At 42.8% G+C, this 18,001-nt stretch overlaps 1 protein-coding gene across 1 annotated transcript in view; it reads right to left on the bottom strand.

The window, feature by feature from the left end:
- The window catches only part of LOC120931318, a 153,060-nt gene that overhangs the window by 9,904 nt on the left and 125,155 nt on the right, over positions 1–18,001 (bottom strand). Inside the window, exon 11 of the mRNA XM_040342630.1 lies at positions 2,636–2,783. Coding sequence (XP_040198564.1) covers positions 2,636–2,783 — 148 coding nt within the window. The remainder of the gene's footprint in view (positions 1–2,635; positions 2,784–18,001) is intronic.

Here is an 18,001-nt window from a genome sequence, read left to right as displayed (position 1 = left end):
CTTTGTACAGACATATTGTTACTTTACATGAAGTATACATATTTATACATGTCTCATCCTTCTTTACTGAATTAATCACCTGCAAGTCATTGCATGTGCTAAAAAAAAATTACATCTACCCTTGTCAGTAGCTTTACTGGCAAAATTGTAAAGAAAACGTGAAAAACACAGCTAGGGAATAAGAGGGGTTGCCTTACAGGCTTATTTTGTCATTAACAGTTAAAGGTCAAGCTGCAGTGTCTCAAAGTGATTGTAAAGTCTTGTTTTTTGTTTTTATTTTAAATAACAAACATGTTATACTTGCCTGCTCTGTGCAGTTTTGCACAGGGCAGCCTGGATCCTCCTCTTTTTGGGTCCCTCTTCACTGCTCCTAGCCCCTCCCTCCTATTGAGTGCGCCCACGGCAAGCAGCTTGCTATGGGGCACCCGAACCGAGCTGTAGCTCCGTGTGTCCATTCAGACACGGAGCTGACGTTCGACCCTCTCCTCTCCTGAATGGCTAACTGACTTTGACAGCCGAGGAAGCCAATGGTGCTGCTGCTGTGTCTCATCCAATCAGGAGGGAGAGTCCTGGGCAGCCGAGGGATTCATGGATATCGCTGGACAGAAATGGGGCTCAAGTATTAGGAGTGCTGGGAAGGCTGCTACATACAGAAGGCTTTTTATCTTAATTCATAGAATGCATTCTTCCAGAAGCGCATTTGTGAGGTCAGGCACTGATGTTGGAAGAGAAAACCTGGCTCTCAGTCTCTGCTCTAATTCATCCCAAAGGTGTTCTATCGGGTTGAGGTCAGGACTCTGTGCGGGCAAGTCAATTTCCTCCACCCCAAACTCGCTCATCCATGTCTTTATGGACCTTGCTTTGGGCACTGCATCCAAATAGTTTGGTGGAGGGGGGATTATGGTGTGGGGTTGTTTTTCAGGGGTTGGATTTGGCCCCTTACTTCCAATGAAGGGAACTCTTAAGGTGTCAGCATACCAAGACATTTTGGACAATTTCATGCTCCCAACTTTTTTTGCGGTTGGCCCTTTCCTGTTCCAACATGACTGTGCACCAGTGCACAAAACAAGGTCCATAAAGACATGGATGAGCGCGTTTGGGGTGAAGGAACATGACTGGCCTGTACAGAGTCCTGACCTCAACTCGATTGAATATCAGTATCTAAAGTGTTCTGACATCCTTGGTGGCAGCAGATATTACAGTGGCAGACTGATAGCTTTTTAAGGCTAATGTAGGGTGCACCTAAAACAACTCAAACTATACAATCTCATTCTATGGTCTGCTTTAGCCAATCCAAAACTATATAATAGAATGACACATTTAAACAATCCATTCAATGAATATACAATCAGGCAGGCCTTTGCACTACCTAGTTGGTTGTGGATCTAAAGCCATGCACTGTGTACTGTGGAAGGCAATATATAGTGAATGGCCTCCCACAGTACAGAGAACATGGTCAGAATACAATGTCTTGGTGAACCTCGCTGGTGTGGCTGAAGGAATCCGTTTTTTTTTTTATTTTATTTAGCCTGCTGGCTAGATTTTAGTTCTTTCAATTGTGGAGGCCAAGCATCACACAAGGGCATTACCTGGAGCAGTCTGCCTGCAAATGCAGCCCGACTAGGAGCACTCCCAATGGCAGAGATGTCCCCGTCCTCTGTATTCCCGGGATTCCACACAGGAAGGTCACACCATCCCCCACTGTTACAAGAGTGGAGATCCAATCGATATAGATTATCAGGCATTTTGACATTTGCATAACCCCTCCCAATAGCCAGCCTACTACTTGCATCAGAGCAAGGGCTCTTGATATAACTACTGAGGTAGGGTATTGCCATTTTTTAGGAAGCCATGTACAGCATTGTTGGCCCTTCCCATTATGATTTGTCTGAGTACAGAGACAGAGTAATAAAAAAAGATATGCAATGAAAACACCAAAGGCACTATTTAAAAATGTTATTAGCACATTGATGAGGGTGAAGTGGAGGAGGAACCAGGGAAGGCAAATATAACAGATTAAGCTTTAGGTCAACCCATTGCTTAGTCCTACAATGGAAAAACACAGGTTTACTTTAACTCGCCTCTGATCCAGATGTCTGCATCTTTAGGGTGGACTGGCACCTGTGCATCCCCTAATCTGCACAGGCTCAAAACTATTTTCCAAGTAAATGTATATCTGCCCAGTTTTTCTGGTCAATAGGACAGGAAAAACCAGAGTAACAGTTTACAAACATAAAAGAGTTAAAAAGTAAGAATGTGATGCTTATGCAATTACAATGTTTAAGACATGTTATGTTATAGGCACTTAACAGAGTGGGTATATGAGATACTAAATTAGCAGTAATGTAGGATTAATAAAAACAGGAAAACAATATGTACTTTTCATTACCATCAAGCATGAAAGTTTAATGTATAAAAGTGTTTACATTAGTCCAAGGCGCACACAGGTCAAACCGCTGAATTTCTGCAGTACACTGAAGGCTCAAGACAGTTCATTGTGCTACTGTCATATTATAACAATAATAAATTACTATGACCAAGGTTTTTCTAAAGGGCAAACCTATTAACATCTCTGACCATGTTATGTTGACATCAATGCCTAGGACGTGCAAATGTTTTTTCATGTCTCACTAACCTTTCAGTGGAGAACAAACAACTGCAACAACATTTTCTTGAAAATTGTGATAGGCTTGTTTTATCCCTTGGAAAAGAGATTGGGTGTATTGCACTTGTAAGTTGTAAATGCCTCTGTGGAACTCAAGCTCAGCTTCCAGAGCAAAGATCTGAAAGATAAAGTACAGTAACAAAATAAATGCATACACATTACATGTACATATTTGTCAGAACATTAAAGGACACTTGTCACGGGGAAAGGGCTACACTTGGAGATAAGAATTGAATGTGACGTACTGTAGTAGAAGTTGTGCGTTTTGTATTTACAGGGCAGTAGAAGAAAGAATGTCGACACTCAATTATTATTATTATTATACAGGATTTATATAGCGCCAACATTTTACGCAGCGCTTTACAATATAAAAGGGAGACAATACAGCTACAATACAGTAAAATACAAGAGGATTAATAGGGCCCTGCTCAGAAGAGCTTACAATCTAATAGATAGTGGCAGTTGTCAGGAACCAAGTACTTACCGAGACCAAAATGCAGAGGGTGGCTCACCTTTACGACCAAGCGCGCCCGCCCCCTGGGGTTGAAACAGGAGGCAGAAGCACAAGGCGGTACCGGTGCCAGCGGAGAAGCGGTGCTTGAAGGTGGTAGTAGCAGACAGCAGTAGCTTCAGTGTGGCTGCAGCCGGAAACAGGAAACAAACGGTGACAAGCCAGGGATACAGGTACGGATCTGGTTCAGGAAGCAGGCAAGGTAAGTCCAAGATACAAGCCGAGGTTCGAGGGACGGAGACAGCAGCGGATCCGGGTCACAAGCCAAAGGTTCAAGGGCAGGAGAAAATAACAGAGTCCAGGTCACAAGCCAAACGGTCGGGGTTAGGAGAGTTCAACAGAATGGTGAGGCAAGCCGAGGTCAAGTTCCAGGAGAGAGCTGAGTCGGAAGGAATTCCAAAGGTAAAGGTTTCCAGGAAACAGGTAACAAGTCACAAGCTGATGATAAACCAGCAACCTGTCTTCAGACAGGGGCTGGTTTAAATAGGGCGGTCATGCCTGTGATTTGTCCCGAGTGGTCACGCGCCTGTGCACGCGCCGGGCTGCCGCGCCGTGCGCGCGCATGCGCACACGCCTGAAGAGCCCAGGCAAGCGCTGGGGGACCAATTTGCCGCGCAGGCGCGCCGTACGGGGGTTCACGGAGCTGGGGCCCTGACACAGTTTTATCCTCTTGTGGGGGAAAGTTAGGGTTATGTTTATTTTTTATTTTACTACAGGTTCTTATAAATCATCAATTCACACAGCACTTTACATAAATATACTGTACATTCACATCAATCCCTGCCCTCAAGCAGCTTACAGTCCAAGGTTACTAACTCACATTCATACATACACATACTAGGGCTAATTTAGATAGGATCCAATTAACCTACCAGCATGTCTTATGAGTGTGGGCGGAAACCTAAACATGCAAGCTCCAGGCAGGTAGTGTCGTGGTTGCGATTTGAACCAATTACCCTAGTGCTAATAGGCGGAAGTGCTGCCCACTTAGCCAGTGTGTTGCCCACAGTGTTAAATTATAATATAAATCACTGGTATCCTCACCGATGTTAGGTCCATACATTAATTTGGCTAAAAAACAAGAATGCTGGTCCAATTATGAACCAGATTCAGCTTTTCCAGGAATTTCGAGTGCTGGCATTCCCTATTGTTTCCTCTGTCGGCCCCTACATTATTATAGGACACAGGTGACAGAATGCGATGGGGCACTAAGCATCTCACACAAGAAGAGATGTGGCAGGATATGGGGGCCTGCAGACTGTCCAAACTAGGTACCCACTCCTCCCCCCAAAAAAATTACATGCCAAATGAGGCATGAAAGGGGGTGAGGAGTCCTTAAAGCGGAACTTCCACTTTTGGGTGGAACGCCGTTTTAAAATGAGAAAAAACAAAGGGGGCAAAACGCATGTAAAAAAATGTAAATAATGCAACACTTGAGTCCATTGAAGTCTATTACACACAAAGTGCAATCTGCTGCGGAAAAAAAGTCCCTGACCCTTACCAAAAACGCAGCGGCTGAAAAACGCTTAGATGTGAACGTGTACCATAGGAAACCATGTTAAATACACTGTAGTGTGTTACCACAAAATGCACTAAAAACGCATAGGTGTCAGATAGTGAGGACATGACTTTTTATATGTTATACTTCTTTAGGATAATTGTATATATTGCTGCAGGTTATCTAGCCATTTAAAAAGGCAAAGGGGAAATAAATCATAGAAAAAAAATCTGAAATCACGTTATGGAAATAAAAATCTGGTTACAACAGGTTAATGCAAAACCAATATTCTTTGTAATGTTATTAAGTCTCATTAAGTCAAAATGTGTTTATCAGATAGATATATCAGGTCATAGACATATACAGTGAAACATCAATGCACAAATCCATTTCCTGCCTCTTAGGAAACATGCTGGACTCAAAGGGCTTATTCTTCATGAACATGAAGCTTTAAACTGGCTTTAAACTGGCGTTTTTCAGGCAAGTGGACCTTTCTACATACAGTGGGCTGGATTCAGATACATTGGCATATCTGTCCGCCCGGCGTAACCTATCTGAGATATGTTACACCGCTGTAACTTTGGGCGCAAGTTCTTTATTTAGAAAGAACTTGCGCCCTTAGTTACGGCGGCGTAACGCATGTGTTGCGGCGTAAGGCCGCGTAATTCAAATGGGGATGTAGGGGGTATGTTTTATTTAAATTGGGCTTGACCCCGCGTATTTGACGTTTTTTTTTGAACGGCGCATGCGCCGTCCGTAAAATATCCCAGTGTGCACTGCTCTAAAGGCGCAAGGACGTCATTGCTTTGGACGTGAACGTAAATTACATCCAGCCGTATTCGCGAACGACTTACACAAACTACGTAAAAATGTCAAAACTCGGCGCGGGAATGACGGCCATACTTAACATAGGATACGCCACACATACCCCTCATATAGCAGGGGTAACTTTACGCCGGAAAAAGCCAAACTCAAACGACGTAAAAAAAAAAGCGCCGGGCCGTCGTTCGTTTCTGAATCGACATAAATACTAATTTGCATATTCCTCGTGTAAACAAACGAAAGCGCCACCTAGCGGCCAGCGTGAGATTGCAGCCTAAGATACGCCGGTGTAAGACACTTACACCTGTCGGATCTTAGGGATATCTATGCGTAACCTGATTCTATGAATCAGGCGCATTGATACTACGGCCGGACTCAGAGATACGACGTCGTATCTCTTTTCTGAATCCGGCCCAGAATGTTTAAGGGCATTAGCTCAAAATCTGGCATACATTTTGGATGAACAGCCATGACATTTGCATTTGATCCTCATTTGTTACTTTAAATTAACTTTGCTGGCATTTACATGGTCATTGTAGAAGCCCCTCTCAAATGTACACTAAATGTATTACAATTACACTCTCTGCCTCCTACCTTCTGCCATGATGTTGCAGATGCGGTGAACATTTAAAGGTAGTGGGAGAGGGGTGTTGACTCTGATGTGAAGTGGACTGAATATTATGTAATGGGGGACTGTGATGTGAGGGGCTGAGCTGACTCTACTGTGATGGAGGAACCCTGATGTAAGGCCCCGTACACACGAGGAGACATGTCTGATGAAATCGGTCCGCGGACCGTTTTCATCGGACATGTCTCCTGGGATATTTTGGTCTGATGTGTGTACACACCATCAGACCAAAATCCCTGCGGACAGAGAACTCGGTGACGTGGCGGTGACGTGCGCAAACCAGGAAGTTCAATGCTTCCACGCATGCGTCGAATCAATTCGACGCAAGCGCGGGATTTTGGTTCGCTGGTTAGACGTAACTAACCCTCGAACATGTCCGACGGACATGTTTCCAGCGGGCAAGTTTCTAAGCATGCTTAGAAACTTTTGTCCGCTAGGCCGTACACACGAGGAGACATGTCCGCGGAAACTGGTCTGCGGACCAGTTTCAGCGGACATGTCTCCTCGTGTGTACGGGGCCTAAAAGGGAAAATTTCGCCATGTGGTGCCAAGCAGAGGCTGACATTCAGTGCAGACCTCAGTGTCCTTTAGGGCAATCATTACAGTTAAGGGCGGGGATGGCTTGCACTTCTGCAGACTTTTAAAGGATGCCATGACTAAAATTGGTTGAGCAAAGCTGGCCCAATACATATACTTTTCGTTTCAGCTTTAGAAGGAACTAGCTTACCTGTTCACTCCAGCACCATCTCTGCACTACCCAGGAGTCAGTTGTTACTTCTGGGTCATGACTCGTGGTATAAAAACATGCTTGGTGAACAGAGTACTGGTTTCCTGCATCTCTATCACACTTTTTGACTGACTGTCAGTGACCTGTACACACCCAGTGCCAGCGGGGGAAGCTGGAGAGACAGAAAAACAGGGAACATGCCCCCGATGTCAATTGTGACGAAACACATAGGGTGGAGTCTACATACGCGCCATCACCACACCTGTCTTTCTGTGCAGACAAGCGGTTTTAATGGTTTCCTTGCAGCATATGGATTGATTTGATATGCCTGATTAACTCAGACATTGTGAGTACCTATAACTCCCTGGTTTTAATAAAGTATTCTTTTACAGATTTATGCTACAGTATTTGGATGCTTTGTTCTATCCTGATGGGAGTCCGTCTGTGCACATCTACTAAGTTGTCATTGAACCTGCCATATCTTGTGGTTGGATGACACGGGCTGCCTTACATATCACTACATGACCATTTATGACCATGATACAGATACCTAAATATTTGGCTTATCGCGGTGGTGGATCACGTGGTGGAAGCAGATCACATATGAATTTGTATCCCTGTGACTTTATGATTGCAAAGACACTTTTTTTTTTGGGACATTCTTTTATTTATCAATTAAAACATGTGTTTTTCACTTTTTTTAACCCATTTTGAACTTAATGTTTTTCATCTTTCATTATTAGCGCTGCATATTTTTTATTTTAAGAAAAACAGGGAGAGCTGGCTGGAAAGGATAGAAAGAATGTGTACTGCCACTATGCCCACCACTTTTTTACTGCACCCCCAAATTAGCCTATTTAAATAGGACATAAAGCACCTAGATGCCACTGAGGTAGGGTATAACAAATAGTCTTTACTCTAATAATTCAAGGCTAAATTCTCATTTAGCCTCCCTAAGCCTACAATTTCTCTTATTCCAATAAGTCACACTTCAATGTATAACATACTGTTTATGTACACGTATATGGTACTTGTGTATGGAAGTAGGTTATGTATCATTATATCTTTGTATCTACCAAACACCACACAGCTGTTACTGTTTCATGGAAAAGCGTTTTCATGAGCTGAATAAACAACAATGCTCCAATACGTCAGTAACACAACTTCTACAGCCAGATACAAGAAGATCAATAAAATCTCTGAGAACACCTAATACCAATACTCTCAGAGACGTATCACACAATTTTGTAATAGATTTTATATTTTTAATCACAATTGCATGCTGTGTTCATAAAAAATGTCTAACACGTCTTTTTGACACATATCTAGGTATAATCTAGACAAATATACACATTTCACTGTGTTACCAGGGCTGAATATTTTCCATCTTACTGCTGACTGTCAATCAAAAGAATTAATAAATATTCCCAAGAGTTACTTTTAGCCTAAAAAAGACATCTAACACAGACCAAAATGCCAAGTATATTATTTTCTATGCAACTATATACAGATTTCTAAATTAGAAGCGGCTTTCTATCAACCTTTAAGTTTTAGTGGTCGATTATTAATATAAAAAACATGAGAAATAGAAAGATTTTGTCAACAGAGTTCTTTTGCTAGACAAAGGGGTTTTAAAGCAAGGCAGTGTGATCGTATTTATTTTCAAAAAGATTCATAAGCACAGCTGGGTCTTTCCTCCCTGATGTCAGCAGAAATAGATGTGGAAAGAATCCAATGTACTGTGTGCATTCTCGCTTCTAAAACAAACACCTGCAGAGTGCAGGAAAAAAATGAGGTTTTCTCACAGATAAATATTGCCTACAATTTTACTTTATTGAAAGATAACACAACAAGGAACAAATATCACAGGACATCACTAGACAAATACACTGGGGTTGGTTTACTAAAACTGGAGAATGGTTTCTATGCAGAGCTGCAGATTTAGCAATCAGCTTCCAGTTTTTTTCTTTGTCAAAGTTTAATTGAAGAAGCTGAAGTTAGAAGCCGATTGGCTCCCAGGCACAGCTGCACCAGATTTTACACTTTGCAGTTTTAGTGAATAAACCCCAAAGCCTTGTGTGATGCAAGTGCTATAAAATGGCCGGTGTACATATTTACATTTAAAGGAATGTTCCACTTAAATTCTACTCAATAACATTTGTTCAGTACATTTTTCCTTGCACAACAAAAACATGTTCATGCATCCACCCATGAATGATCATCATCATCCAATTTATACAGTAGTTAGGTTTTTAGCTGCTTATTTGGGTTCTTCGTGATTTTTCAGACCAGTTAGTTCAGGCATGTCCAAAGTCCGGCCCGGGGGCCAATTGCGGCCCCCCTGGTGATTTAATATGGCCCCCCTGGGGATTTGGATATATATATATATATATATATATATATATATATATATATATATATATAGCCATTGCAGCCTCACATGTGCCCTGTGCCCTGGGGGCCACAAAAGATATATACCGTATATATCAGAGCTGCCTCGGAGGGGACAGGACGTGCGCCGTCAGATTACATGAAGAGAATCTCCCATGTTACTCGGCGGCGTCTGTAATAGGAAGTCCTGTTTCCTGGGATGCCATTGGATTACTGTTCTTATTTATCATAGGAGGCGGGACGATGTATTAAAGAGGCCACAAGTAAAGGAGAAATTTTCCTGTTTGTAATCTGACGGGCACTTGTCCCTGGCAATGGTTCGGCTGCGTTGATGTTAATGGTGAGGCTACATTCATGGCAATGATAAGCCTGTGCGTGTTATACGCTGATAAATACGGTATATCCAAATAACATGCCCAAGCTCACCCTTAGTCCTGAGCACCCTTAGTCCTGTTGGGGCCAGAAAAGAGATATATACAGTATATCCAAATAAAACACCCAAGCTCATCTCTTCACCACACACAGCCACAAAGAGAATTCTTGTTGGGCAGTGTATTGGTGCTCGAACGAACACACTTAGACCGAATTTTAATGGTTCAAAGAATGTCAGGCAAAATAGTCGGCCCTCACGCATGTTCACTTCATCAAATCTGGCCCTCTTTGAAAAAAGTTTGGACACCCCTGAGTTAGTTCAACACATGGCTAAAGTCTCTTTTCTTTTCAGAAGTCAGTGGGAGGAGATGGAATGATGTCTTTTATAGCATTCAATGCGTACAAGTGTGTCCAACCAGATTACAAATCTTATGACCCCCTTGAACTGCATGCATGATGTAGACTGTTACTATCCAAGTGACCAAACAGTGGGCACACCTGGTGTCCACTACTATGACATGACATCAGCACTAACTTTGAAGAGGACTACAGAGAGAGGTGACTGTTACCATGTCACGGGAAGCATACAGTAGTGGTTGGTCTTTTTAAAAGGAAGTGTGGACCCCATTAAGGGCAGTATGGCAAGCCTTTATAAAGATTGCACAAAAACCCTAAAACTGTGTGATGGCAAATCTGGTCCAACAGCAATTAGACCCCTTTCACACTGAGGAGTTTTTCAGGCGGTACAGCGCTAAAAATAGCGATGCTATGCTGCCTGAAAAACTCCTGCCCAACAACCTCAATGTGAAAGCCGGAGGGCTTTCACACTGAGGCGATGCGCTGGCAGGAGAGAAAAAAATCTCCTGTCAGCAGCATCTTTGGAGCGGTGAGAGGAGCGGTATGTATACCACTGCTTCCCATTTAAAACAATGGGAAACCGCGACAATACCGCCCGCAATGCGCCTCTTCAGATAACCCTTTATCGGTCGCTAGCGGGGGTTAATACCGGTATAGCGCCGCTATTTTTAGCGGCGCCTTACTGCCACTGCGGCTCCCGCCCCAGTGTGAAAGGGGCCTTAGGCTATTTAACTCCTGTCATTCAATCAATTTAATAAAACTGCAATAGCTCCTATAAAATGTAAGAACCAATTGCATTTAAAGTATAACTAAAAACACAAAACAACAACCAGCTTTGGTGCCTGCAATAGTTTTCTCTTTTTAGCCTTTTTACCTATAAGTACCTATCAGTAATACATCACTGGTTGTAGGGTAACAATGGTTGCTTACTGTAATGTATCTAAGGAACAGCTCTGCTGTCACCCTATGCTGCTAGTTCCTGATTTAGACTACAGAACAACTGTTCCTTTCCTCATCTCCATAACATGGGGCAAGTGTTCTGCTGTTCCCAGAGGAGACCTAGGCAGGGCTGATAACACTGCTAGAGAGAACAGTCTACAGGACGTTATAAGCTCAGTGGATTTCTGGCAGGATCAAATGGTATTTTTTTTAACAAACAGAAACAAAAAAACTTCTTCAATGGTAAATTTAACAGATTCAAACAGAGCAAATAAAACACGCTCATTGTTAGGATATTTATGTTAACTGAATAAAATGAGCAATGGGAATTTACTATAGTGATTATATACTCCTGCTACTATCGTGTTTCTCAAACACTCAGTAGTGGCTTAGAAGACAAATGTAAACATGGAGAACAGGTACTGTCCTAAAAAAACATAAGCTTATATTTATAACAGAAATTCAATAAGAATGATGTAGAGTATTTATATTATTATATTTGGTGTGGGGTGATATGCTCCTTAAATCATAAAACTCCTCCCACCTTGCTAGTTGAACCAAGTAGTCCATAGAGGAAATAATAGCATATGAAAATTAGGCTATGTTCCTCCAGGAACACTGTGAAAGGTTTTACAATGTGAATAAAAATTAATTTTTCTATATTGCCCTTTGAGGGACACAGCTTGATGGTAATTAAGCAATGTATGGTGCATCCAAAAGCACTCAAAACTGAGGGGTGGGCACAAAAGAACACAAGGGAACCAGTCCAGCAAGGAAAAAAAAAACTAAACAAGGGGAGAAATTATGAGTCTTAAAGGGTTTGAAAAAGGAATCTTAATAGTTTCCTTTACCTTAATGCAGTGCTGTTTTCATGTCCTCATTGTTTGTTTTTGCTCTCAAGTTTCTGTAATTCTTCTCTGATCTCCACAATTCCTGGTTGTCTGTTTCCTGATAACCACAGTGCTGGGAGCTTTCTCTCTGTGGTCACTAATCAAGGAGGTGTGATTACTGTGTGTCTAAAACCCCTGAACACCAATCAGTTTAGTTTTCCAAACCATCACTGCCCTGTATTGGCTCTGTGGCTCTGTACATCACAGGCAGGAAACAACAGGCAAAAATGAAACTAGAAACTGCAGGTACATTATATGATTGATTTTTATCTATTTTTAATCATTTTTAAAAGTAATCAGTTAACTATTATGTCTCTATACCCTGTAAACAGTCATTTCAGCCCAAAAAAAAGTTTCCTTTACAACTCCTTTAAAACTGATTTGTAGAATGTTTGGGCCAAAACTAGTAGGATCGACCACATGGAACTGCGTTTTTTCAGCTTGGCAGGAAAGATCAGCATCAGAATTGAAGTTGTCAAACTTGACTCAACAATTTCTTCAACTTTCCATGGAACATGAAAACTTTGGCCTAAAGGATATCCTGCAGAAAGCAGATTATTTCTCAATGTTCAAGGTCAGCTATGTGCATTGAAATTCAAGGCTGGGGGGTCTGCTTGCTCAACAGACTGTTCAGTTACCTAATGCATCGAATATTTCTGACACAAAAGACACAAAATTATTGTAAGGGCTTTTGGAGCTGAGGCAAGGCCAAAGGGAAGAACCACAAACAGATAATGACTGGCTCTTGGCAAAGCAAAGAAATTGCTGATGACTGAATACATTCAGTACAAAAATGTCTAAGATGACACAAGTACTTCTTATGGGTATTGCAAACTATAACCCCAGAGATAGCAATCCCCGAATGGCTGAAAAGAGGCCCATCTCATGTTGCTGATGCAAAGAGCCAAGGCAAAGGATGAAGGTGAAAATCGAGTAAAAAAAAACATAATATTAGGTACTCAGCACAGGCTGTGACCCTGGGGCATACACGGACGCTACATGCACACAAGGTGTTTGCAAGACGATCTCTGTTACATGGGAGATGCTGTTCCTTTATTGATGGATGGCCTTATGTTTGCCTCTGTGAGCTGTCTTTTGCCCCAGCTTTAGGTCCCCTAGTGGATTTTTAAGGGATTCGGTTACCTGCATCTCTATCCCCGACACGTCTTCTTTTGCCTGGGGACTGTAATGTGTATTTGCTCATGTCATTATTGACATATTTGGCCTGGACCTGCGATCATCGATCTCTAAACATATTTTTTGTACTATCTACTACCATCGGTATATATTTCATCTATCATTGGAATCTTCCTGGATGATTATATCCACCGCTGTGTATCAGATTGTGAAAATCATGGCTACATAGTAGCAATAATCCTGTTCATTTCGTCCTGAAGAAGCCCCACGGTGAAACGCGTAGGCGACTTCAATAGGATTCTTTCACTATTCTCTTGTTCTGAATGGTTGTATTGTGATTGTTATCAGTTGCTTTCCATTATACCATTGTTAGTGTACATTTTGTAAATTTATGTAATAAAATATATATTTTTTATACTTCCACGAGCCTCAAAGTCCGATTTTGCCCACTCTTCTTGAAGGGGTACTGTTCTATATTCTTATCATTACGGATGCGGCCTTCCTTTGTCTTTTCCTTTCTGATCATCCCTAGTTTTGTGTTTTTCCTTCCCATCCCCCTCCTTCTTTTGTTTTCGAGTAACATATTAATACTAGCTCTCACACCCATGCATTGGTTATGTGAATTTCTCAAATCTCTTCAAAAGCGATCAGATATTCCACCAATTGAGTGAGTGCGTGAGTGAATAACTGATATAGCGCAACACATGCAAACTGAATCGCCTCTGGGCGCTGAATCCCTTCCGTGAGTGAAACCCCTTGGCCTCAGAAGAGATGGGTTTTAATGCTTCTCCTGAAGGCCAAGTGGTCCAACTCCACTTGAGTGGTGGTAGGTAGAGCGCTCCTCAGTCGAGGTCCCTGGACTGCAAACCTTCGATCTCCTTTGGACTTGTATCTGGCTTTGGGTAACTGGATTGGTGGATCGCAGAATACGATTGGGGTTGTGAGCTTTTATTTTTTCGCATTGATATTGGGGGGCGTTTCCATGGATGCACTTATGCATTAGACACAGAGTACCTTGAAAGTGATTCTGTCTTTTACTGGCAGCCAATGAAGGGATCTCAATGAAGGTGAGATTGATTCCCATGTTTTTTTGCCAGTCACTAATCGAGCGGCCGTGTTTTGAACGAATTGTAGACGAGTGATTTGTTATTTGGGGAGTCCGAGATAGAGGGCATTTGCATAGTCCAGTCTGGAATTGATAATTGTTCCCACCACGACTGCAACGTCTTTTTTTGGAATAAAGGGGGTGAGTCTGCATAGAAGGCGCAGCAGATGGTGCGATCCGCTGACTACTGACCTTATTTGTGCATCCATTGTCATGTTGGTGTCAAAAATTACTCAGACTTTTGACTTTGGCGCTAGGGGTGATAGTTTTTGCCAGTATGGGCGGGGGTGTCCACGTTGTTGCGGGATGAAATTTCCAGTTGGCGTGAAACAGGAGAAGTTCTGTTTTCAAACCGTTGAGTTTAAGATAACTCTTTGTCATCCAGTTTTCTATTAAAGAAAGGCATTTCTCTAGTCCAAGAGAATGGTCCTTTTTGTTGCATATGCGAAAATACAATTGTGTATCATCTGCATAAGAGTGGTAACGTAACTTCTGATTACTGATGATTTCAAAAAGAGGGCGGAGATAGATATTGAACAGAACCGGCGACAAAGGGGATCCTTGAGGGACTCCACATGATACAGTCCGTTTTTCAGAAGTGAAAGGCCCCAGTTTCACAATTTGTGATCGGTTTTCCAAGAAGGAGGAGAAACAAGATAAACCACATTCCGCGACTCTGGCTACTTCAGCTAGCCGAGTCAGCAATAATCCATGGTCTACAGTGTCGAAAGCAGCGCTTAGGTCAAACAGTACCAGAAGACAAGATTCTCCTTCGTCTGCTGCCTCGAGGGCATCATCCCATATTTTAAGCACCGCTGTTTCTGTTCCGTGACCAGGACGGAAACCCGATTGGAACGGATCGAGTAATTTATGGGTGTCTAAATGATGTTGTAACTGTTGTACAACTTCTTTCTCCATTACTTTGGAGAAGACATTTAGGCCTGTTATGGGACGACGGTTGCTTGAATCTTTGGTGTCAAGGATGTTTTTTTTTAGAATTGGTTTTATTATACCATGTTTCAGCAAGGTGGGCACCGTGCCCTCCTTGAATGATTGGTTTAAGAGCTGCGAGATAGCTGGTGCCAATATATCGGCACATTCTTTCAGCAGTTTGGTGGGGATGATATCATTGGGTGCTGTGCTATTACGCAGAGTACCGATGGTATTTTTGGTGGATTCTGATGGAATCGGTGGGGGTGGACCTTTAAGAGGTAGCAGCCTAATCCGCAGGTTTGGATCACTTGGATTGCCAAGGATGTTATAACCCCCTGAACCTGAAGGGTTGGGAGAAGTCTTGTTGGTCCAGAAACTGGAACCTAACTTCATGGAATATTTTAGATGCAGAATAGGAAAATTGTGTCATTCATCCTTAGCTTTGTGTTCCTAGGATAAGTGAGTATTTTCAATCTTCACTGCCTTTTTATAGAGTTCATCCAGCAAAAAGTCCATGATAAATAGGCAAAACAAGGCCTTCTTACTCTACTGCAGGGATATGCAATTAGCGGACCTCCAGCTGTTGCAAACTACAAGTCCCATCATGCCTCTGCCTCTGGGTGTCATGCTTGTGGCTGTCAAGAGTCTTGCTATGCCTCATGGGACTTGTAGTTCTGCAACAGCTGGAGGACCGCTAATTGCATATCCCTGCTCTACTGTGTAGCACTTAGGCCAGAGTGCCCTACAGATCTAAGTTAAAGAAAGGGTTGACAGTTCCACATTGCACTGAAAGTTCAATGCGACAATGCAATAAATAAGTTGAGAGACAACGCCAGCAGCCACCAGATCCCTATTTAGGGATACTGACGAATCAGCCAAAGCCTGGGAAAGAAGTGTGCAAACTTGTTTTGTGAACCCTCAACTTTTTGTCAATAGGGTCCATGAAATGAACATTCTCTATGGCAGTGGTTCTCAACCTTCTAGTGCCGTGACCCCTTGATAAAATTTCCCAAGTTGTGGGGACCCCTAAGAGTAAAATTTTCGTAGTGTGAGTTGTCAGCACCCAAGGCAAGACAAGTAATTTGTGCCCCTAACCCACAGACATTTACCACTCCCTGAGCCCCTTCCACTCGTACAGTAATAAAACCCTTTATGGTACATTTTAGGATGTACTACTCTGCCTTTGTTCTCCTTTCTTTCCCCTTTATCTCTCTATCCTAATGTCTTGATTTTGTTTCCCCCCATTCCTCTCTCTAGCCGTCTTTCTTCTTCTCTCCCTTTTTCTTTGTTTCTCTCCCTCTTTTCCTATCCCTTCCATGTATTCTCTATTTTTATTCCTTCTCTTACTCCTTGGTGGGGAGTTGGGATGAGTGGCAGTGCTGGCGGGGAGTTGGGATGAGTGGCAGTGCTGGTGGGGGGTGGGATCAGTGGAAGTTCGGGGGGGGGGAGTTCTGATCAGCCAACTTAGGTGCTCTTGATCAAGGTCATCTGCTGATTTGAGAACTGTAGTGGGAAATTTTAATGGCAACTATAAATCACAGGTAGTGTTACTCACTGTGTCTCCAGCTCTGTGGTGTCTTGCAGCAGTGACCCCCTAGGCCGAAATCAGGAGATTAGGGTCTCCTTCAGCCCCTCCTACTTCATATTCCTCACCAGTTAGCTGACCTCTAGTCTCTGGGCGGCTGCAAAGAGGCTGAGTGGGTGGCTGCGGGCTCCAGGAACAGCCCAGCTGGGTGGCCCTAGGGACAGCCCTGCTGGGCTGCCGTGAAAAGGCTGGGAGAGCGGTGCGGGCTTCAGGAACAGCCCAGGATTCGGTGACCCCTGGCAAATCGTCATTCGACCCCCAGGTTGAGAACCACTGCTCTATGGGGATGATTAAAACTTAAAAACGTGAAACACGGGTGTATTAACTACAAAAAGGTTAGACCAATTAGTGGGAAAAAAAACACTGCAGCAGAATCCGCTGTGAAAGGTGGTGGTAGGCATTTGATCCCCTGCGATCAAGTAAAGCAACATATTATAAATCCTTTTACAACAGAAAGGAGTACACATAGATAAAAAATGGGGGTCAGCAATAGCCAATGGTGCAGCCAGTACTGACCTTTTAAGATGTGCAGAAGCACAAGCTTTGTCTGCACCAAGTTCAATATTGCACATAGTGCAGGTTTAATCTGCGGATATAGGACTATATAATACTGTGCTTTAAAGCAGGTTACAAGCATAAACAGCTGTAAACTGGCAGTGGCAGAGCCTTAAAGAGTCTGGCACACAATGCATGTCCCATCTGATTGGCTTTACAAGCCTGTAGTAAACAGATTGGGGAAAAATCTCCATCCAGTCCAAGCTGTAGACACCGTGACTGGGAGATGCTCTGTATTACAGCTGGTTGTCTGCAGACACGCACACATTTCTTCAGTTTGTTATATGCCTAGTGTCCATTTTCCCTATAGGGGCAGTGTAACCCTGCGTTCCTTAAGTACCATTAAGCTTTGTCCCTCAATGGACGATAAAGAAAAAAAGTTTTGCCTGCTGTTCCATTTCAATTGCCCGATTGTCTAAGAGGTTTTCTTGGGCACAGAAAAGTTATTATATTCTGTAGACAATTTTCTATAACTCTGCAATGGACTGACAGTATACTTATGCCCTGTACACACAATCATAATTTCAGGCGGACGGAATTTTTTCATCGGATATTCCCGATGTGTGTGGGCCCCATCAGACTTTTTTCGTCAGAGTTTAAAAATAGAACATGTATCGCCTGTGTGGAACTCCGACAGAGAAAAAAACACGCATGCTCAGAATCAAGTCGAGGCATGCTCAGAAGCATTGAACTTATTTTTTCTCGGCTTGTCATAGTGTTTTACGTCACCACGTTTTGGACAGTCAGAATTTAGTCTGACAGTGTGTATGCAAGACAGCTTGAACTGAATTCCGATGAAAAATTCCATCGGATTTTAGGCCATCGGAAATTCCGATCGTGTGTACAGGGCATTAGAGGGTATTTTTCTCATATTCAAGGCTGCAGC

Source organism: Rana temporaria, chromosome 1 (genome assembly GCF_905171775.1).
Source record: "Rana temporaria chromosome 1, aRanTem1.1, whole genome shotgun sequence".
Taxonomy (NCBI): domain Eukaryota; kingdom Metazoa; phylum Chordata; class Amphibia; order Anura; family Ranidae; genus Rana; species Rana temporaria.
Note: the sequence above shows the minus strand (reverse complement) of the source record. Positions and strands in the feature narration are given on the sequence as shown.